Genomic DNA, 24,912 nt, shown 5'->3' with positions numbered 1-24,912 from the left:
GTATAGGAAGAGTTTAGTTTTCATATGCATCTCCAAACACTCTCACATCTTAATTTAATTGTTGAGGCCATGACTATTTTATTAATTCATGAGTTGTATTAGTGACTTACCGTATCCGTTATAATTTTTCGGATACGGATACATATCGGATATTAAACGTTACGGATACGGATTGGATATCGGACGGATACGAATATTTTTCATAATTAGCTTGTTGATTACAAAACATCTATTATATTATTAAACTATTAGTCACTAATTATGTCATAGTATTATATTATTCATTAAAATATATATCTATATGCAATTTAATAAATTATTGATACAATATGCAATTTAATAAATCAATTTAAGAACATATAACATATTTATTGTGGTTTAAAAATATAAACGGTCAAAGAACTTGCCTTTGGTCTAGTGGCAAAGGCACATGACTCCCATGTAAGAGGTTATGGGTTCGAAACCCACAAGTGGAGAAATCTTCTATAATATAAATAGGAGTTTGAAAATGTGTTGGTGGCTTGACCTCCAACCCATGATTTAAAAAAAAAATATATAAACGGTCGGATACGGATAGTGAAAAGTCTTACCGTCTTATCCGTTATAATTTTTCGAATACGGATAGTCTTAGATACAGATACGAATCGAATCAAATAATTTAGATAATTTTCTGGATTTGGATCTAGACGAAATCGGATAATATCCGATGTGTTTACACCCCTACTTATGGTGAGTCCCTCTCTCTAGTGGACGAGTCAGCACACGCCACTTTCTAGGTCCCTCGCATTTTAATATCTTTAGAAAATGAAAAATCAAATTATCGGAAAAGGTATTTGATTGTTTATTATTCCATAAATAGATGCTTTGGTTTCCCTGAGGGTAAGCTAATGGGACCGATTAAATGCTTTGGCGTATTAACTCGTTATGACATAATCATTGATTCGGTTTCATAAGTGATTTTGAATTTATTGTATAAATTAATTTACAAATTGTTCAATTATTTAGGTTGAATTTAATTAAATCTAGTTCATTTGAGTTAAATAAGTTTAATATTTAGTTAATTTATTTTCATTTAATTTGTAGGTCGAAGATTATAGCATTTAATTTGAGAGAGGAAATTTTGATTGTAGCATATGATCCCGATTCAAATAGCTTGCAAACAGATCTACAAAATTTCCAGAAAACTAATCTTCTCAAAGAAAAAAAAAAGAGAAGATAGTGTGAAACCTTAAAAACTGAATTGTAGTTTCAAAATATCAATTATTTTATGTTTTGCAACGACGACGAAATATAAAATTATATAAAAATAAATAATTGAAAGTTTTATAATAGCAATTAGAATAAAGAATATTAATACAAATAAACCTTAATAATAACAAAATAATATTATATTATTAATAATACTATTAGAAAACCATATTAACAATAACAATTTGTATAAAAATAATATTTTAATTTTATTGTATATTTTTTTTTATGATTTTATTATATTAAAAACATTATATAGGAAAATTAATGGACTGAACTATTGGTTAGGTCCATTTGAGAACATGTCAGGTTTTATCCGGCCATTTTTATTAATACCCAAAAAAAAAAACATTTTTACAATAATAACCTGACAATTTTTTTTTTTTTAAATCTGACCAGACCGCCGGTAATTGGGGCGGTCCGATTCCATACCAGACCGCCAGGACCCTGGGCGGTCCAGTAGGGACCAGACCGCCGGTAATTGGGGCGGTCCACTATGCTGCCATATAGCAGCTCTGTCTGCTGTCTCTCTAGCACAGTATCATTTATTAAACCACAGAGAAGAAAGAGAGAGCGATTTTGAAGCGATTTTAAGCGATTTAGAGGCGATTGCTACAGGTATATTATTTTTTATTTAATTATTTTATGTTTAATTTTTAATTAATAATTATTATACCCGCAGTCTGTAAAAACTATAAATTAGGCTTTAAGTAATATTATAATTAACTTTTAAATTCCAAAAAATAATGAATCTATTATACTGTAATTCTTATGAATGTTTTTTTTTAAATGTAGTTTGTTAAGGACAAAATGCTGGTTGCACTGTACGTGGGCGGTAGGCTAATTAAGGGTGCAGATGGCGTGTATTACTCGAAAGATGCCTCATTCGGCTTGCAGGTTAATGAAAGAACCACATTTATTGAACTTAAGCAACTAGTATATGAAAAGACTGGTGTGAACCCCGACCGGTATGAATTAGAATTGGCTACCCGAATTGACACACAACGGGCTGGGGCGGGTAGACCTTACTTTGTGAGTTTTCCTATAACAGATGAGGAGTTGTGGAAGGCTGTGTACCAACAATTTGAGTCTAGGGGGGTCGCTATGATAGACTTATATTCCAGGAGGGTTCCCCAGGCCGGGGCTAGACCTTTTAGTGCGGCTGGGGCTGGACCTTCTAGGGCTCCCCCTGCTGGACCTTCAGGTTATGACAATTCGGCTTATGACAGCCAGGGGTACCACCACTCCCCTCATGACAGCCAGGGGTACCACCACTCCCCTCATGACAGTCAGGGGTACCACCACTCCCCTCATGACAACCAGGGGTACCACAGTCCCTGTTATGACAACCCGGGGTACCATAACTCCCGTGAGTTTACTGAAGTTGTACCACCACCACCACCACCGCCCAGACAGACACCCATAATCCCTACATTTCCAGCTATACCAGAGTCATTACCGATACAGTTATCCGTTAATCCAAATGATACTAATATTGATGTTGATGCTATTGATGCCATACCGGAAAGAGAAATGGAAACCGGAGATGAATACCAAGGAATTTGGGAATCTGATGACTTATCAGATGGTGATGCAAATGTACCAGGTTTGTCCAGGGAAGAAAAATTCCCAATCAGGGGTCGAGGGAATAGGCATCCTGTCGCCACATTCAACGATACCACAGCTTTTGAAGAGGCTGACATTAGTTTCTTTGGTCCTCGTGTTGTATACAATCGTGAACTTGCCCCAGGGCAAGTCTATACCAACATAGATGAACTTGTAAAGAAAATCTATGAGACTCACGTTCACGGCAACTGGGAATGTATATTAGAAAAAAGAGAATCAAAAAGATTGGTTGTGATATGCAAAAATGCCCCTCGTTGTGAGTTTCGCCTTTATGCAACCCCTGCGGGTTCGGGGGAAGCATGGATAATTAAAAAGTGTGAACCACCTCATACATGCAAGTCTGCGTCCACAAGGACAGACCATTCAAACCTGACAGCATCACTAATTGCCGATGCAATTGAGGCAGACATTAAGTTGGACCCATCGATGAGCATCAAGGCGGTGGCTATGGCCGTCAGACACAAATACATACATGTAATCCCAAAATATAACAGGTTGTGGAGAGGTCGTGAACTTGCGATTTGCAGAATATTCGGTAGTATATGCCGAAAGCAAATCTGTACTTAATGAAGGTGGGCAAAAATAACCCCAGAGATGTCCAAGAGCCACCAGCATACGAGAAAATATTTCAAGCACGTGATGGAGGTTACCGTTGGGGAATTATGACCACCAACGGCTCTGAATCGCTGAATGCAGTCTTCAAGGAGAGCCGGACGTTGCCGGTGGCTGCAGTTGTAGAAGACACTTTCTACAAGTTAAATACATGGTTTCAGGAACGGCGTGCTAAGGCCGCAGAATTAATAAGGATGAACCAGTCATTTTCAACAAGGGTGGAGGAGAAACTAAAAAAACACAGGAATAAAGGTGCAACTATGACCGTGATCCCGATGGGTAATGACGGTACAGAATTCGAAGTGCACAATCCAAATGAGTACGTTCCTTCCAGCCGTAGACCAGATGGCACTATGGAGTTTGTGAAGAGGGCTTTCAAGTACGTAGTGCAATTCGGAGAGGCAAGAGAGGTGACCTGTACATGCCAAGGACCCCAACTAGCTGGAATACCTTGTAGTCACGTGATGGCGGTATGCCGAGTGAGAAACTTCTGCGAGGATCACTATGTCGCCGACATGTATCGTACCGATTACCTTGCTTCTACTTGGGGTGGATCTTTCCATTCTTATCCCAACCAGCATGAGTGGCCTGCGTATGTCGGTGATAGAATACTCCCTTCAGAAGGATGGATAAGGAAGGGGAGGAGGAGACACAAACGTGCTATAATGACCATGGACGAGATGGGTGGTAGGAGGCCATCGGGAAATCAGGCTCGCCGTTCCGTTTCTGACAGGCGCAGGGCAGGTAGGTAGCATTTTTCAGAATTAATTTATGTTTTTATTATATTGATAACTGAACTCTGTTGTTATGTTCAGATGCCATAAACGAACACAATGAAAGAGAAAATGCGAGAGTTGTTGCTGAAGCAACTGGTAGAAGACAACCACCTCCTGCGACCCAATCATCTAGTAGCCAAGGGTCTACAAGTACTGCTGCACCTGCAGCTGGCACCAGAAAATCTTCCCGTCTATTGGGTCTATTCCGACGTCGTGAAAGATGAACTTATTATTTTGCTTGGGAGAACTTATTTTGTTTGGTTTGAACTAACTTATGAATATTGGTGAACTTCAGTTGTATCATTGAACTTTAATTGTATTCGTGGACTTTACTTGTTAGACTATGTTAGACTACTTCCGAACTACAGTTATATTATCTAGCATATTCAATAATTAATTCAGAGATAACTGATAAATTGTCTGACAAGATGATAAAATACATCAAGAAACATCTCACAACGAAAAAACCAAATTGACGAATTTAAAATCCTATTTCTTAGCAGTCGGCTTCTTACTAACTGACTTCGTAGCAGCCGAATTCTTAACAGCCGTATTCTTAGCCGCCGGCTTCTGATTGGTGACACCCGACGATGTGCTCGCCGAATTTTTTTTCATACCATATCCATATGGATTTTCCACAAAGTCATCGTCTGAAAGGGGTGGATTTTCAATGGGACATTTGACACCAACTCTTTTCAAAAGAAGTATTGCATCACAGTGACATTTGGTAGCATGAGTACATCTTTCGCTATTGTCCATCCTGTTGAACAGAACCACAAACGTAGACTAATTGTACAGTAAACATAGACTAATTATAAAATAAAAAAAAATACCTGCGGATTTAGTAGTGGAGAAAATCGTCTGAAATCGCCGAAACAATCGTCTGCGCTCTCTTTCTCCTTCTTTGTAGTGTGTGTTGGAGAGAGAAAATGCTGATTTTGTAGGACAGCTAGTGGACCGCCAGGGATACCAGCGGTCTGGTCCGTAGCAGCTGATTTTGTATTCGTGAACTTCACTTGTTAGACTATGGTAGACTATAATTATAAGTGGTGTCATAACTCTTTATAAGTTTGATGTAATTTGATTTGATAATGCACATATTTTTGGGCGATTTTGAGGCGATTGCTACAGGTATAAGACCGTTTCGATGAAATTGCTTAGTTTTAACACTTGATTACTTATAATTTGACGAAACAGATATGTTGTAGTTTCATAAGACCGTTTCGATGTAAAGTAGAAAAAACATAAAAACCATGGATCAACATAAAATAAAACTGCAATCATAATAATACTACAGTCCAAAATACATCATAAAAAACTGCAATCATAATAAAAACATCATTAAAAACTGCAATCATCTCTTATGCTTCTTCCCCGAGGGACTGAACCTAGCAGCTGCTTTGCCTTTGAGCTCCCTGTCCGGCTGCACACGCCTCGGTATCTGCTGGGAGTGAGGACTCATATCTCCTAAGTCCTCCTCTCCACCCTGACTCTCATCACCAGTGAGGTCAACCTCCCCCGGGCCCTGTGTATACATGTACGGCGTACCCGTATCGGCTCCCCTAGCTGATCGGCGTACCCGTACGGCGTACACCGCTAGAGTCCACGAACATGACGGCACCGCACAGATCCAGCACAAAAGCCCTAATATACCTGCAACATGAAACAATCAATATAAAACATTGAAATTATTGAGATTACGAATATGAACAATATTAACAATATTGAAAAGCGTAATGGTACCTCCTGACCGCCTCAACATCGTCTGTCTCAGGGAATATCTGATTCTGATTCTGGAAGAAGTGAGCCCGGAGTGATCTCAGAGAAATACAGTAAGCAGAAGACCGGGCCTCTTCCTCCTCCCCCTTCTTCTTGTTGAACTTCTTCTGTAGCTGATTCGGATGACACCCTAACAACTCCGGTATCATCCTCTGCAGGTCTGGATGGTCTGAGACGCCACCTATGGGCTCGCCATCGATAGGCAATCCCCACAATGCGCTCACATCACCGAGGGTGACTGTCATCTCCCCAGGCGGGAGATGAAATGTATGCGTCTCAGGTCGCCATCTCTCCGCTAGACCGTGCATCAGATACGGATTGATATTACTCTGTGGCATCATGGCAATCTGATACAACCCAAGCTGCAAGAGGCATTGGGTCATCAGCGGATGGGGAACAAACGGAATCTCAGACCTGCGGTGCCTCACCATAAGTAAGCCATCGTCCTGTATTTATTATAAATTTATGAGACTCAAATCGTGTTATTTTTTTAGTAATATGTACATTACGCATAATAATCACGTACCTCAAGAGATGCCAATGAGACACGGTGCTTAACATGATGGGTCCACAGAAGAGGACTGAAGGTGTCAGGATCGTGGCAGCGATAACTAGGCTCGGCCTCAGACGACTGACCCGCTCCAGTCGGATGCTCAAATCCTGCTCCATCTCCAGCCACATCCTCATCAGACGACGGGCCCGCTCCACCCGGACCCGCTCCAGGCGTAGGCCGTAGTCCCCACCGTCTAGATTTAGGCATACTACATTTAAAAAAAAAAAATTAAACAGTTCAAAAAATAAAATATTATGTATATGTGTATGTGTATGCCAAAAGATAAAATATTTGATATATTTACGAAGTGATATCGTAAATTTTTATAACTTTGATTTTTATTTTTATTTTTATTTGTTTGGTGAACTATATGTATAATATACACATACACATACACTTATTTCTAGCATATTCAAAAATAATGCAGCTCATGTTCAACTAAAATACCAGGAATTTAAAATTCATAAAATCCATATACATTACTAAATAATACAGAACCGTCGAGTCCATAGAATAAGGTAACATAAAATTAATACAGCAACAACCAGTTCAAATAGCAATTATACAAACCGTTACAGTTAAAACATAAAATACTACAACAACATACAATTGGGGTCTAAGCCTTACGAGACGAGGAGCTTGCTCCCTTTTTTTCCTCACCCCGACGCACGCACGCAGGACACTCCCACGTAGTGAGACGAGCGTCATTCAGCAGATCTGCATGCAGGTCCATGCAATTGGGATGAACAGCTTTGCCACATTTATAACAGAAGAACATATCCACCATATCTCCCTTCAGCTCACATAAGCAGCACTGTCCCCATCCAGGTGGAGGGACCCTGTCCACCCAGCCTTCCATCAGCATTTTTCTAATTGATGAATCAAGAGTGCTCAGAAATTCTTCATTATTTTTGGGTGAAAACAATCTTTCCAAATTCCGCATCGCGTAGGCTTCAGCCGTCCAAAAATTATTAATGAGTGCTCTTTTTGCTTCGCGTTCGGTTTCAGTTCTTCCTCTATTTTTTCCAACTTTGGGTGCCATTATAACTAGGGTTTCAAGTGACAACAATTGATTAGGAAGGCTAATTATGTGCGTAATTAAATACTAACTGTACAGTAATTGATTAGGAAGGCTAATTATGTGCGTAATTAAATACTAACTGTACAGTAATCAACGACTAATTAGAAAATAATTACAAAATATTTAAAAAATAATTGACATAAATATTTTAAAAATAATTAAAATAAATATTTTAAAAATAATTAAAATAAATATTTAAAAATTAATTAAAAGAAATATTTACAATTTTTACAAATAATTAAAAGAAATATTTAAAAAATAATTAACTAAATAACATACTTACAATTTTTAAATTTCTAAATTCAAACAACAATGTTGCATAATATAAAAAAAAATTATGATTTTCCTAAGAATATTCGGAACCATTATATTAAATGATATAATATATTAATATTTGTATTTAAGTGGTCAATCCAAGCTACAAATAGTAGGGTCCTCATATCAGATATATAAGGCTTAAAATTATAAGTATAACCAATTACAAGTGCATAAATAGAATAATAGATACATAAATAGTTATTAAAGGAGAAGCTTCCATAAACATACAATTTAACAGAGTTATGACTTATAATTCCTAATCAATTCTTACAAATTCTTAAAAATTATCAATTTTGTTCTTAAAACCCTAAACTATCAATTTGAGTTTTTATCCGTAAACCCTAACCATAAATTTTTATTAATAACCCAAATTTTAACCAATTCGACAAATTCGACCACAATTTTACAATTCTAAAGCCGATATCCAACTAATTTTATTCAAATATAGCCCAACAACAAAGTCATGGCCCCAATTCCATACAAATTCAACCAACAACAATCTTACGAACTAAACCAATTAATTTACAGATTCAACCGATTAATTTACAAAACCAACCAATTAACACAATTCATTTACAAATTTAACCAATTAACCCAAACCCTAAACCCTAATCGGGTCGCCTTCCGGGAAAATCAACAACCCGGGAAGGTCACAAGCAATTCGGAACAACCAATTCATAACGAGTTTTGATTTAGATAATTACCTGAGATAGCTTGAACACACAACGAGTCAGCGGGTTGCGGTCGGTTTCGAGATCCTTCGCTTCGCCTCCAAACCTTCCCAAAAGCACCAAATCACGATCAATGTACCACAAAGACACCCCTACGAGAGAGAGAGGGGCAAAAATATTCAAAATTGGTTAGAGAGAGAGAGAGGGAGAGTGAGGCAGAAAGAGAGAGAGAGGGAGAGAGAGAGGCAGAAGAGAGAGAGAGGGGCAGCAGAGAGAGAGAGTGCACCTGGCGGAGCCGAGCGGCGGGCGTGGCGGAGCTGGGCGGGGTGGGGGGCGCGGCGCTGCGCTTTTCTTTTTTTTTTTCGTTCTGGTTCGGTAAACAGAGAAAGGAAGAAGGGGAGGGGGGGCTAACGGGTCGGGTATCTGGCAGCATAGTGGACCGCCCCAATTACCGGCGGTCTGGTCCCTACTGGACCGCCCAGGGTCCTGGCGGTCTGGTATGGAATCGGACCGCCCCAATTACCGGCGGTCTGGTCAGATTTAAAAAAAAAAAAATTGTCAGGTTATTATTGTAAAAATGTTTTTTTTTTTGGGTATTAATAAAAATGGCCGGGTTTTATCTATTAATAAAAACAGTAAATCTTCTTTCTAGTAATTTTATTTTCATCTTCTAAAAAGAAAAAAAATTGGGTCCCTTGTACCCAACACACATACACACAAACACGTCATTTAAAAACACACGCACACACTGTCATGTATATATATGAGCATGAGAAATGAATACATCAAACAATTTTAAAAAAACTTATAAAATATTCATTGTTTTGACTGCTTTACTATATATATTTTTCTTGCGGTTTGTTATTTCGGTAATTTATACAATGTGTCCTGCACATTTATAAATTAACCGGTTAACTTTTATACAACGTGTCACACACGTTTATAAATTAACCAATGTTTTTGCTTGTTATTTTACATAACATTTATAATTTAATTATAACACGTATAATTAATTATAACCATCTTACTATTGATCATAACCAATTTATAATCAATCACAATAAGATTCTCCGATTAACTCCTATATGGTGTGACCCAATAGGATCTATGTTATGTTGGTAAATAGAGTTAAAACTGTTTTAACTTCTATAATCATGGGTGGCGTCTGGCAACACATCATGACCATCCAATTACACAGATGATGCTGTACTGTACAATATCACGATCCAGTAAACAATTTACTTGTGTCTGTTCTTCTGTCTCATAGCTATCAGATTAGTTTCAAGGTAGATGTGTGTCATCCTTGCTAACTGAATCTTTTCTTGATCTTGAGCAGATTATCAAATATAATTACTCTTGTAATTATACCGCTAGCAGATAATCTTACTCTATCAAGGGGCCCAGTGATGCTATAGCTCGTATAGAGATACGAGGGACAAATAGTATTCTTGGTAAACTATCACTTCCTCAGCTAAGCTATACATATGGAAAAGCTACCGTTATGACTGCTTTTTACGGACAGCGGTAGATAACAATCACACATACATATTTCTCAGTGGGAACGATAAATACCTCATACTGTAGAACGTGACACTGAATGAAAACATAAATGACACGAACACAATTCTATTTAATGTTTCATTTGGGGTCTGTCAAATACCATGTTCCTAGAACATGTATCTATGTGATTAAAATGACATCTCGTGTCAGGTGGTTTGTAAAACTTAACCATCTTTTAATCCACATACTAACCTTATCGCGGTAATTAGTGTTCCTGCTAATTACCTTGGTCAGTGACCTTTTAAGAGTATATATCATCTATATTATGAAGTTTCACAATTTCAGTCATGAACTCGAAATGATCCATAAATTCAATAATACTCAAGGCAACAAAATGATATATAAATAAACATTCAATTCATGAACAAAGCTTTATTATAATTTATCGTATTATTGACTTCTAGATTATTTCAAACTAACATATATAATATATAGTACCTGTTAACTTTCATTTCAAAGATGAAAATTACAAATGAGAAAAAAGAAAGAGCGAGAGGAAACAAAATTATAGAATAAATGTGACACTTCTTCTAACGATTCATAATTTTGAACCGACAGAAGAAATTGACAATAATTTTCTATCAATTTTTTTACTGTATATATAACAAATACAATAAGATTGAATTAATTACCAAACTTAGCACAACTCCTCTGTACTTTCAGTTTTGACCATAAATGCTTCAAACCGTTATAAATCGGGCATTAAAAGATTCCATTTATATAGTTGTGTGATTACAATTACAGTTTTAAATTAAAAGAAAAAAAAAGAAGGAAGAAAAACATCGATCCTCAAATTAGAGAAACTATCTCCTATACATGAATTGCACCCAAAACTAATCCCTTCAGAATCGTGCATACTCTTAAACCTCTGCAGCACTTGTCCCACAAATCAGCCTCCTCCATTAGTTACTCTCTCCACCAACATAACGGGAGGCATTCTTCTCTAATGGTGAGCTCATTAAGTGGTCATGTTAGTAGCGACTTGAGTGCTCCAATTAATGCATCAAATGAGGAGAACAGCTTGGGTTCGATGGTCATTGGATCCAAAGTGGTTCCAATGAGTTCGCTCACTATCGGATCTGCTTTAGGATTCACACCTACACTTTTGCGTATGCTTTAAAATTTGTGCGCGCGAATCCTAAAACAAATCCGACGATGAGCGAACCCATTGGAACCACTTTGGATCCAATGGCCATCGGACCCAAGCTGAAGTCTCGAATGAGAGCGTTTAAGGTAAAATAAACTCAAATCACTTCATAGATGAAATAAAGTTAAATTACTAAATTATAATTTTTCTTTTAATTATTAAGATAACATGCAAGAACAATTTAATTTTTACTTCAAATCATTTATTTTATTATTACCAAACACTAAATATTTAAATTAATTTATCTAGTTCGCTTTAACTTGGCTTATGTTATGTATCACACACAAGATAAATATCTGAATTATATATCAATATATGACAATTGAAGTGACAATGATACGACTAAATAGGTTTAATTCCTTTACTTTATTTGTTTGAGTGGAATTATATTGGGAGCACAAAAGGTGGTTCACAGATCATATGCATATATTAAGATGCAATCAATCTATCTTCCTTAATTTGTTGTCGTCCACGTCAGCATTCATTGGGAAAATTGGGAAAACGCAGCTACTCTGCTGACTGCTCATGTCATGTATAGGAAGAGTTCAGTTTTAATATGCATCTCCAAACACTCTCACATCTTAATTTAATTGTTGAGGCCATGACTATTTTATTAATTCATGAGTTGTATTAGTGACTTATGGTTAGGGGTGTAAATGGATCGGATAGTGGACTTACCGTATCCGTTATAATTTTTCGGATACGGATACAGATCGGATATTAAATGTTACGGATACGGATTGGATATCGGACGGATACATATATTTTTCATAATTAGCTTGTTGATTACAAAACATCTATTATATTATTAAACTATTAGTCACTAATTATGTCATAGTGTTATATTATTCATTAAAAAATATATATATCTATATGCAATTTAATAAATTATTGATACAATATGCAATTTAATAAATCAATTTAAGAACATATAACACATTTATTGTGGTTTAAAAATATAAACGGTCAAGGAACCTGCCTTTGGTCTAGTGGCAAAGGCACATGGCTCCCATGTGAGAGGTCATGAGTTCGAAATCCACAAGTGGGGAAATCTTCTATAATATACATAGGAGTTTGAAAATGTGTTGGTGGCTTGACCGTCTTATCCGTTATAATTTTTCGAATACGAATAGTCTTAGATACAGATACGAATCGAATCAAATAATTTAGATAATTTTCTGGATTTGAATCGAATCAAATAATTTAGATTATTTTCTGGATTTGGATCTAGACGAAATCGGATAATATCCGATGTGTTTACACCCCTACTTATGGTGAGTCCCTCTCTCTAGTGGACGAGTCAGCACACGCCACTTTCTAGGTCCCTCGCATTTTAATATCTTTAGAAAATGAAAAATCAAATTATCGGAAAAGGTATTTGATTGTTTATTATTCCATAAATAGATGCTTTGGTTTCCCTGAGGGTAAGCTAATGGGACCGATTAAATTCTTTGGCGTATTAACTCGTTATGACATAATCATTGATTCGGTTTCATAAGTGATTTTGAATTTATTGTATAAATTAATTTACAAATTGTTCAATTATTTAGGTTGAATTTAATTAAATCTAGTTCATTTGAGTTAAATAAGTTTAATATTTAGTTAATTTATTTTCATTTAATTTGTAGGTCGAAGATTATAGCATTTAATTTGAGAGAGGAAATTTTGATTGTAGCATATGATCCCGATTCAAATAGCTTGCAAACAGATCTACAAAATTTCCAGAAAACTAATCTTCTCAAAGAAAAAAAAAAGAGAAGATAGTGTGAAACCTTAAAAACTGAATTGTAGTTTCAAAATATCAATTATTTTATGTTTTGCAACGACGACGAAATATAAAATTATATAAAAATAAATAATTGAAAGTTTTATAATAGCAATTAGAATAAAGAATATTAATACAAATAAACCTTAATAATAACAAAATAATATTATATTATTAATAATACTATTAGAAAACCATATTAACAATAACAATTTGTATAAAAATAATATTTTAATTTTATTGTATATTTTTTTTATGATTTTATTATATTAAAAACATTATATAGGAAAATTAATGGACTGAACTATTGGTTAGGTCCATTTGAGAACATGTCAGGTTTTATCTATTAATAAAAACAGTAAATCTTCTTTCTAGTAATTTTATTTTCATCTTCTAAAAAGAAAAAAAATTGGGTCCCTTGTACCCAACACACATACACACAAACACGTCATTTAAAAACACACGCACACACTGTCATGTATATATATGAGCATGAGAAATGAATACATCAAACAATTTTCAAAAAACTTATAAAATATTCATTGTTTTGACTGCTTTACTATATGCTAAATTAATTTGAAATTTAAAAAAATTTGTATGTACGTTTATCATTCACGAAGTACATAAATTTTAACAATTTGAATTTATTGTTGGAAATCAATCCGAAAGATTTTTAAAGATGTACTTACCAATCTCTCTTGATGAGCTAATCACACTCTAATTTTGTTCATGTATATATAAACAAGGCACCTTATGAAATCTTCTTCTTGTCCCCCTGCAAACTACACTTCGCTAGTAATCAGCAGTTACTATGTATACCCACCACCAAATATTTATTCTTCTTGCTTCTTGCCATTCCACTAGTTACCTTTTCATTCCATTCATGATTTGTAATCTCTAACCAATTAATATATAGATACACCCTCTTCCATATATTCCATTCATTCAAAAAAAAAAAAAATCATTCATAATTTGTTAGATAACTAGAATTAGAATTCATGAAGAAATCGGTAGAAATACCGGACTGCCACTACCCGACAGAGCCGATGCTGGTGCCCCCCAGCAGCCCCACACCGAATCAGAGGCTCTACCTGTCGAACCTTGACGAGCAACGCTTCCTTCGTTTCTCCATCAAGTACCTCTACGTCTTCCGCAAGGCCATCCCGATTGACCGCCTCCGGACCTCCCTCTCTGACCTTCTGGTGCACTACTACCCCCTTGCGGGTCGCCTTTGCCCCAGCACAGGTACTGGTACCACTAACGACAGGTTGGAGGTGGATTGCAATGGCCAAGGCGCCGTCATGGTGGAGGCATTCACGGGCATCGGTGCGGATGAGTTGGCCGAGAGTTGGTCGAGGCCTAACAAGAGCTGGAGAAAGCTTCTCTACAGAGTTGATGCATCCACCATTCCCCTTGTTGTCCAGGTAATTTGTTCATTCATTCAATTCTATATTACTATTCCTTAATTAGTTAATTTAAAAAATGGTAATTAAATTACTTAACATATCGATCGTCTCGTCTATTAATAAATTCAAATCAAAATACATTCTGTACAGTCAATAGGACAGACAGATGGAATTTGGAGACAAAAATGCTGTGGAGCCATATATGCATGATTAAAAGCTACCTTATGTTGCTCTACTTACATCAAATTAGATCTGCGTGTATGATTAAAAATGCTGTGGAGCCATGCATAATTAAAGAGGATCAACTCTATTGATTCGCAATTAAATTTTGTAGGATTTGAATTTGAATGTATTATCGATTTAATAAATAATATTGATAGAAACATTTCCTCTAACTTTTTTAGTAGATATATATATATATGAGTAGAACTAGGGTGTTCTTAAACTCACCAAAGTGTTTAGTGAGCTTAACTCCAAAATCCATCAAATCGATTTCAAATGATGAATCTGAACCGTTAGAATCCACCTATCTTACGTGTGATGTGTCTACATGTGAAATTTTTAAACATTCGAATTAGTTTAGTATAAAGTCAATCGGTCAAAATTAGAAGGTTAATAAATTAATTTTAGTGCATTCATTTTTTGAACATTTTTTGACCGCTTAACTTTATACTAAATTAATTCGAATTTTTAAAAAATTCATATGTAAACACATCACACGTAAGGTAGGCGGGTTTCAACGGTTCGGATTCGTCATTTGAAATCGATTTGATGGGTTTTAGAGTTAAGTTCACCAAACACTTTGGTGAGCTTAAGAGCACCCTAGTTCTACTTATATATTTATATTTATGAATGTAATTCATTATATATTTTTCTAACTTATTATTAAAATAATATATATTATATAATGCCATATGAGTTTATTAAATTAAAAGTTGAGTTGTCAGCCTTTATTTTTATAGTAAAAATGGCTACATATATTCATTCAACTATTCAAGCCATGTTTGCGTAAATGCGTGTTATTTTAAATATTAAAAAAATGAAGCATGATTCGAATTGATCTGAAATCTATTAAGATAATAGAATATAGATTCTTATTTGGTTCTCAAATTTTAATTGATATAAATCATATTAATTTTATTAGAAGGGTTTAATTGATAGATATATATGATGTGGGGATGTTACAAATTTCTTTATATTGATATGAGTTAATATAGTATTTGGGCAACTGTACACAGCCTATTTCCAAACAAAAAACATATATTAATTTTGCTAACTCTGAATAAATCCACACCTTTAGCCCTTCAGGTTACATTAATTAATTAGGTCATATATTCATTCATTGCTTTATTTGTGAATGAGAAAAAACTAATTAAAAAAAGGAAGCTGATAACAGTCTCCACGCTACAGTATCCGTAGGAGGGACCGCTAAAAATTATATATGGAAAAATAACTTTTTTGTGGAGATCACAAAAACTCCACAATTCAATTTTTTTCCTAAAGTATTAATATCTATGCATGGAAGTATTTATACCTTTGTATGAGAGTATTTATAGCTATGAGGTAAATAATTATTTATTGTGTGGGTACTGTAGCGCGAAGATAATAGTACCTGCAGCACTGTACTCGTGGGGGACCACGAAAAATTAAATGCAAAAAAATAACTTTCTACAGGGACTGCAAAATCTCCACAATTTAATTTTTTTTTCTATATTATTAATACCTACGTAATTTTTTCTTTCAAATGAGATCCATGATGACGTACTTTCAGACTCGTCGTCGCGCAAGTATTTATACCTATTCTTGCAAGCATTTTTTACATATGACAGTGAAAGTATTAATATCTAAGTTTGAAGGTATTTATACTTATACATTGAAGTATTTATACGTATGAGGTCAACTATTTTTGTTAGAGGAAGACGGACACGAAGATGATTGGGGAACTCGAAGAGAGATAATCATACAAGTCATGCATCAAAGTATTAATATATTTTTTAAGTGTTAATATATTTTCTTCTAAGTAGTTATAACTACGAAGGTATACATATCTAAGTATTTTTTACATATGACACTGAAAGTATTAATATCTATGCATTGAAGCATTTATTCATATGAAGTAAACTATTATTGTTAGAGAAAGGTTGACGTGAGAATGAGTGTGAGGATTGTAAAAGAAAAACTATATTATTAGTGGGGACCATAGATGAATGATGCTACCGGAATTTTAGAATAATAATTAGTTGAGACTATATATATAAGGAATTAGGTTTTCTCCAAAGGGTTTTGGACCAAGCCTCGTCCAAAGCTGAACTCTAACCGGTCATTATGCTTTAAGATTCATGCAAATGATTTAAACTTAATAAATTTAAGTCACTCCTTGAATTCAAATGGTCTGCATGAATTTTAAGAAAGATCAGACAGTTTGGAATAGCTTTGGATGTGCCTTTGTCCAAAGGGCTTTAGACAAAAACCCCACCCATAATTAGTGGGGATCATAATATATTATTCCTCTAAATGTGGGTACTGTAGCACGAGTACTGTAGCGCGGATACTAAAATAATTATTCTTAAAAAAAAAAACAATTTGATCTAATTATTTGATCAACATAGAGTTTATAAACAATTTATTATTAAGAAACTTTACTGCATAGTTTCTAAATAAGAAACTCTCCCATATCTCTAAAATTGAATTATAAAGTATAACATCAAATTAGAAACTATAATAATACTAAAAATGTAGATGCTCTAATATGTTATATATATTTGGTGTTCTTATTGGGATGTCCAAATCAGTGTTGTAAATAACAGTATGCGGTCGTCGGACGGACAAGGTACTGCCAAGCGATTAATCAGGAATAATTAGAAATAATCGGCCATATTCGGAGATAAAAATCTATGACGGTTTGGGTACCGCTAACAATGAATTGGACGATTAATATCTAAATGAATGTTTTTTACAACACTAGTCCAAATATAGATATGCCACGTGGAATTGCGCCTCTCATATAGATATATATAGCTATAGCTAGTGTTGGTTAATGGATATGTACATATGGCGCACTAGTTAGATGCTTGGTTGCTTTTATACGCATTTGGGGCACATATATGTGCAACCACTGTACCATGCATGTAAACATCAATCAAATAATAACTTATCTTCTATGAGTGATTAAGTTAAAACCGTCCAATAAAAATGTAAAGTGCTGATTTAGATATAATAGAATTGGAAAAGTCTATGGATGCATGTGAAGTGCTTGTTTAGATAAGATAACTATATATATATGTATCCTTTTCATCGGCCAATATTCCTCTAACAAGTGGAAAGTTAATACTATTAATATTGAGTATTGATTGATGCATACATATTGTTCTAGCTTTGCTTTTGCTTTTGCTTTTGCTTTTATGCGCAAATTTTACTCTCAGATTAGGCATTACCTACTATTTTCTAATATAATCTCCTCATTGTTATTTTTTTATATTAAAAATTGAAGCTTTATCAATGTAGATATGTGCAATATCTATTATATTGTTTGGTAGTGGAATTATATTTAAGAATATTCAATTCCATAGGTGCTCAGCGCAGGAAAAATAGTGCATGCTTTTTTTAATATTGAGTATCCATGTTCTCTCCCTCTCTCAAAATGGTTTTATACAATATTTTCCATTTTAATATATATATATATATATAATAATTATTAAATTCGGTATTAACTATTGTGGATTTACTTTGTTCTATTATTAAATTAATATTTATTTGTTTATATATATAAAAGCAAATTAGTATTAGTTTCAGTATTACATATTGTGGATTTAAATTCGGTATTTCTTTCTCTCTCAAAAAAAGGTTGTGTGCAATATTTTCCTTTTTCATATATGTAAAAACAAATTAGTATTAATTATGAAAAATCAATTAATGGTATTATGAATTATGATGGCAGAATACCATATTAATAGGAAACAAGAAAAATACTATAAAAAGAAAAATATATACCATAACAAAATGCAGTGTTGTGCATGTTGCATATGTATGGGTGAAAACGGTATGGATAATATCCGAAATATGTATTCAAAAATTTGATGTGAATATCCGATATTCAAACATCTGTGTGGATATGGATGATATGGTTTTCGTTTCAATTATTCGTATTCAAATAATAGATATATCATATATTTTATAATCTAATATAAAAAATTATGTTATTCATCGTTATAATTAAATAAATATCAAGAACTTCAGTAGTTTTATTATTTTTTATATTATTTTAATAAATATCTGATCCATATTCGTATTCGAAAAATTAAAAAGAGATATAGATATGGTTTTACCACTATCCGCTCCGTTTTCACCCCTAGCATATGTCGTTGTTTCTTCTGCCTAATATATTTCATATTGAAAATTAATGCTTGAAGGCGTTGTAAGTTCAAGTTTGTATATCAACCAGACAAACCACGAATTGGACGAATTAAGCAAGCCTTGAATTTTCCCTTCCCCCTATTTAAGATTTAAGTAGAAGCACACAATAAAGTACGGAAAAAAAAAAGAAGCACAAAAATAATGAAAAATTATAAAGTTGTCGGCGCACTTGGGTTAAGAGATTTTTTATTATATTTCATAATCATTCTCGTAAGGCGCCATTGAGTTAAGAGATTGTTTTATTGAGTGATGCTTCTGTGCATACAAGGACCTATTTGTAAAATGAACATATTTTTATTTTCAAAGTTCAAACAGTCGATCCGAACCGTTCATCTTGTTCTCCATATTAATATGTGCTTGGAGACCAAATTTTACATTTTTCTGAAATTTTTTACTATTTATTAAGATGAGTACAAAAAATATCAAATTCAGACCATTGAATTTTGTACCCATCTTAATAAATAGTAAAAAAATTCAGAAAAATGTAAAATTTGGTCTCCAAGCACATATTAATATGGAGAACAAGTTGAACGGTTCGGATCGACTGTTTGAACTTTGAAAATAAAAATATGTTCATTTTACAAATAGGTCCTTGTATGCACAGAAGCATTTGCCTTTTTTATTACTCTGTTTAATCAAGAAGGGATTTATTATTTACTTTGAAAAAAGTCAAATAAATTCTTTGTACTAGCTAGAAAGGAAGAGAAAAAGTGAAAAAGCAAAAGAAAGCTGCTCATAGCTTTCTCATTATTGAATAGTATATTTATCACTTTTGTGTACTTTAATTAATGTGAGCCTAGCTACTATGTGCCACTGTACTGGGATCATGCATTATATATTGTATTAACCTCTAATTTTGGCTTAAATCTTGATATATATAATTTATTTTGAAGAGAATTAATCTCTTCCTGACACATAATTAAAATTGCCTCTCTTGTTCGCTAGGGCTCCGTTCCATCGTCTTCTAATTAATATTCATCAAAAGCCATCATTATATAACAGCTTGCTCTTTTTTTAAAATGGTTACAACAATATTGATATATAATATAAATATGTTAGGATAAATTAACACCTGATGGTCTGACAATTTTGACAATCATTTAAAATAATTATAATTAAAATGTAATATATACTTTAAGATACAAGTGCATATATTGATCATCATAAATAATCCATGTTATTGGCCTGATTTTGCAAACTAAATTATGAATAAATTTAAGACTTTAATTTCCGGACCAACAACATACCCAAAATCAATGGTTTAAATAGCGTTTATCGCGAAATAGCGTACGGGTTAAAAAAATCGCGCTATGCTCAAATAGCGGCGCTATAGCGCGGAATAGCGCGCTATAGCGGCGCTATTTGGGCATAGCGCCATAGCTTTTTTGGTCGGAAAACGCTATAGCGCGCTATTTAAAACACTGCCCAAAATGCATGTAATTAATATTTTATATGTGTATATATATATATATGTAGGTGACTCATCTAACATGTGGAGGGATGATCCTTTGCACCGCCATTAACCACTGTCTGTGTGATGGTATCGGCACATCACAATTCCTTCAAGCATGGGCTCATGCCACCGCAAAACCCATGTCCGATCCACAAATCGGCCCTTTCCACGATCGAACCATGTTGAAACCGCGAAAGCCGCCCCAAATCAACTTTGCTCACCCTGAATTTGGTGCAAATTCATCAAACGGCAGCCATCCGTCTTCTCCTTCGCTATCCCTGAATCAATTCCTTCTCTCTCAGACCCTAACTCCTATCTCGCTCACCTTCACTTCATCCCACATCCTCCACTTGAAAAAACAATGCACCCCCTCCATCAAATGCACCACATTCGAGATGCTCGCTGTGTACGTGTGGCGTGCATGGGCCAAGTCTCTAGAACTCCCTTCTACCCTCCAAATCAAGCTTCTTTTCTCAGTAAACGTGCGCAACAAACTAAATCCAAATCTGCCTCAGGGCTACTATGGAAATGGTTTTGTGCTTGGGTGTGCTGAGACGCCGGTGGACCAGTTACTCACGTCTGGCCCGTACTATGGAATCAGGCTAGTTCAGCTGGCAAAGCAATCTTTACACGACAGCTATGTTAGGTCAGTTATCGATTTGCTAGAGGAGAAGAGGTCTATGCCGGACATGTCGGCTAGTTTGGTTATTTCAGCATGGTCTAGGCTCGGGTTGGAAGAATTGGATTTCGGCTTGGGAAAGCCGGTTTACATGGGGCCTTTAACAAGTGAAATATATTGTGTGTTTGCGCCCGTGGTTGGTGACTCGGGTGCGATTAATGTGATAATGTCGGTCCCGGAAGGCGTGGCAGAGCGGTTTGAGCAATATTGCATCAAAGGATTTGAAGAAAGAGAGGAGAAGGATGAAATTGAAGGGGTGAATGGTGGAGAGAGATATCGTGAGATCGCGGTTTAAAATATATTTTATTAATTTAACTTGGTGGGAACTTCTTCTCTAAGTTGCTTTTCAAATAAATTCATTTATGTAGTTATATAGCTTTTAAATTCCCGGGAGTAACATATTGGTGAGAGGGGATGAGACTGTGCGAGGCTGCGAGTATATTAAGCGCAACATTTCTTTCTTTTATTTCTTTAATATTAATCTAAGAATCTAATGAAGGAGCTAGGTTTTGATATTAAATTGAATTAGGTACTGTCACTACAACAAAGTAGATATTTTTTGCGAGAAAAAAAACGCATTTATGACGGTCGTCCGTTGCAAAAAAAAGAGTTGAACAATGAGATAATCCGTCGCAAAAAGTCACTTTTTTATTCTCGCAAAAAGTGTCTCATTCTTGTTGTGTGTGTTAAATACTCTGTTTTATTCAGGTACCAGTCGTAGATGTTGCTTCTTAATTAAGTTCTTATTGAATGCTTTTTACAATTTTATTTTGTCGTTACTACTAACTTGGTGCAGTGAAGTAATTAATTATAAGTAGTATATATTGCATCGTTTGTTCATGTCTCTTTCAGAACTAAGAACTAATTATTGAAAATAAATGGCCCGCCTAGCTAGCTATAGGCCATATACAGACAATCAAATTCCCTCATTTTCAAAATTAGATACTAATTTATTGATAAAAGTTAGAAGTATATATATATGTACCTTCCATGAATTCACGGGTGGGTATTATTCCATATGGATATAGCGCATATATATATTAGACCAATAATTAATTCCTTGATAGCCACTATCAAGCATTTAGAAAAAAAAAATGATTAGTATTTACATGTATAGAGTCGTAATCAAGTGATATATAATATATGTAATATCGTTGTCTTGGCTCTATTTGTTCTCTGTGCTTCTTTGACTTAATGGCCTCAAAACATCCTGCTACTCACGGAAAAAAACTTCAAGCAAACTGAATCCAACATGGCAATTTTAGTACCAATTTTTAAGTTAATTTGTGTCTTTTCACTTCAAGCTTTAATTTGGTGTGGCGATTAAACACATGCTTATGCTCCATCACATTAATCGCACTGTTCATAAAAAGCTCGCAAAATCACATTGAATTTTTTAGAGAACAACATATGATAATGAGTTAACTTTATAATTTTGACAATAATTTATTAAATCAAGTCACAAATATACTTTGAGAAACATTATAGATGTTTTTATTGGATTTATAATGTCTCCTCACAATATTGGCCCTATAGAAATTGGTTTGTATCAAATTTTACCGTCAATAAATAATTTATCAAAGGTCCTCAAATATTTAGAAGTAGTTAATTATTTATTTTCATGTCATGTAATATTTAGGAGTAGTAGTTATTAATTAATTTTAGGATGCGTGTTAGTGTAGTAGCAGTAGTTGTTAGTGGTTTTAGAATATAGTGTTTTCTACTTTATTTTTTTATTGAAACCCGTTGGCAGCAGAATGGCAGTATAGTCTTCTATTTATGTATAAGTTGATGTACATTTCAAAATTAGCACAGATGGACTTATGTCAAAATATATAATGATATTATGAGATTAATTATAGCCATTTAAGGTGAATTTAGGATCTAAAATGTGGGATGAATTTACTAAAAACATGTAAACGCAGCAACACGTTATGAAGATTTTTGAGGTGATTTAAATAATATTTGATATGTTTTTAATTAGCACTAATAAGCAAATGCTTGTGCAGATGATAAATTATATATATCATCTAAAATTTTGGTGGGCTGGGATAAGATCTTAAGAGAATCCTAGTAGCTTTGTTTGCACAAAAAGTCAAAAATTGATATCAATTTCACAAGTACTACAAATTAATAAAGTCGAAGCGTTTGATTTTAACCTCAGAAACCTACAATTTGTGTTGGTTGCAAAATCTGAGTTTGGCCCAAGTTGTTTAAAGCATGAAGTCACACATAAATTAATTGCTTTAAATAAATTTAAGAACATTTTTTTATGCATGAATGATAGAAGATAAGCGCGTGAAGGTAGGTTATATATGATCCATCATGCATAGGGGTGCACAAAAAATTCGAGATTCGTAATTCGATTCGAGTTCGATTCGAAAAAGTTCGAAAAAAATTCGATTCGAAATTAATTCGATTCGAAATTAATTCAAACCAGTTCGATTCGAAATTATTGTGCAATGTGATAGTTGAGCTTGCCCTTATCCAATCACCTCCACAAACCAAAAGTTCAACCATATCTTTGGTTAGAGAACTTCTATAATCATCTAATACACGACCTCCGGCACTAAAAGCCGACTCAGAGGCGACCGTTGATATTGGAATGCCAAGAATATCTCGAGCAAACAAGCTCAAAATTGGAAACTTCACGCAATTAACTTTCCACCACTCCAACACATTAAAATTCTCTCTTTGGCCTACAACAAGAACCTTTTCTTCTAAGTACACCTCAAGGTCAGTTTTTGGATTCTCTTCGATTTGATTTTCAATCACAAAATTAAAATAGTCATCCTCGAGTGGGGTATCTAAAGAGGTACCATCTTGATTAGAGGTTGAAACAACTGGTAATTTATTAGAAGCCATATAATCCTTTTCATACTTCTGAAAAAGCAATTCAACCTTGCTTCTAACCTCTTCAATACGAGCCTCAACCTCATAACTTTGGTACAACTTTTTGAAACAGGTTTCAATATGCTTTAAGAGATGAGAGGTACTACCCGTTGAGTTCTTACCATACTTTTTGTGACATTGCATACACTCTGCCTTGGCCACCTTCACCATTGTCCCTTTGGGCCCTTTTACATTCACCTCTACAGTTTTAAACCACCGCCACACTTCCGATTTTCTTTTGCGTCCGGCTTTCGACGGTTTTTTAGTAACCTCTTCTTCATTTGGGATAACCACCGCATTCTCATCAATATTTTCGAGGCTTTTCTCACTGCAGTTGTCGATATCTATAGCTTCATCTTCTTCCACCTCATTAGTGGGAGTATGAGAAGATTCAGCCCGCGACATCTTATAAAACAGCAAAAGATTTTGTTAACGTTACGGTTCAGATTTGTATATTGCTGAGAATCATAACAATTTAATGTTTATTAACTCATCTATAACTAGCAATAGACAAAAAAAAAGTATATTACTTGTTTCTCAAGCTCTTTTGCTCGTGCCTCCGCTTCTTCGGATCTCTCTTCAGCAAATCAAATGGCTCTCAAATGGCATGTACTGCAGCAACAAATGAAAATATTTTTAATGAAATATTTTGCTAGTCCTGTACTGGTACAAATTACTTGCATAAAAAGATCTCATACTGATAATTCAAGTCTAATTCTATTAAAAGAGAGTAACACTACAGTCTTAATTCTAAATTTTTCGTATCTAATGAGTCTGCCCCCTGTACTAGATAGCTGTACTACCCAGCTGAACATAACTTTCACAAATTTTTAAAACAACACTAACTTAAAATTGAAAAACAAGAAACTGTTTTTGAGACAAGTATGAATTGGTCTGGTATTGCTCACATAAATGACCAATAGATATTATAAG

The 24,912-nt window shown here is 34.5% G+C and overlaps 3 protein-coding genes across 3 annotated transcripts; all 3 read left to right on the top strand.

Moving 5' to 3' along the window:
- Positions 1-1,690: 1,690 nt before the first annotated feature.
- On the top strand, positions 1,691-3,441 carry LOC144568095 (uncharacterized). Its single transcript, XM_078318325.1, has 2 exons — positions 1,691-1,866; positions 2,044-3,441. The coding sequence occupies exon 2, from the start codon at positions 2,059-2,061 to the stop codon at positions 3,439-3,441; it is 1,383 nt and encodes a 460-aa protein (XP_078174451.1). The 5' UTR covers positions 1,691-1,866; positions 2,044-2,058.
- Positions 3,442-3,652: 211 nt separating this feature from the next.
- On the top strand, positions 3,653-4,595 carry LOC144567949 (uncharacterized). Its single transcript, XM_078318149.1, has 2 exons — positions 3,653-4,230; positions 4,302-4,595. The coding sequence occupies exons 1-2, from the start codon at positions 3,681-3,683 to the stop codon at positions 4,484-4,486; spliced, it is 735 nt and encodes a 244-aa protein (XP_078174275.1). The 5' UTR covers positions 3,653-3,680; the 3' UTR covers positions 4,487-4,595.
- Positions 4,596-13,927: 9,332 nt separating this feature from the next.
- On the top strand, positions 13,928-21,588 carry LOC144568730 (HXXXD-type acyl-transferase family protein). Its single transcript, XM_078319099.1, has 2 exons — positions 13,928-14,560; positions 20,432-21,588. The coding sequence occupies exons 1-2, from the start codon at positions 14,135-14,137 to the stop codon at positions 21,380-21,382; spliced, it is 1,377 nt and encodes a 458-aa protein (XP_078175225.1). The 5' UTR covers positions 13,928-14,134; the 3' UTR covers positions 21,383-21,588.
- The last annotated feature ends 3,324 nt before the right edge of the window (positions 21,589-24,912 follow it).

The sequence above is a fragment of the Carex rostrata genome, chromosome 17 (assembly GCF_964058835.1).
Source record: "Carex rostrata chromosome 17, lpCarRost1.2, whole genome shotgun sequence".
Classification (NCBI taxonomy): Eukaryota; Viridiplantae; Streptophyta; class Magnoliopsida; order Poales; family Cyperaceae; genus Carex; species Carex rostrata.
The sequence above is the reverse complement of the archived record's forward strand: the minus strand, read 5'-3'. Positions and strand labels throughout refer to the sequence as shown.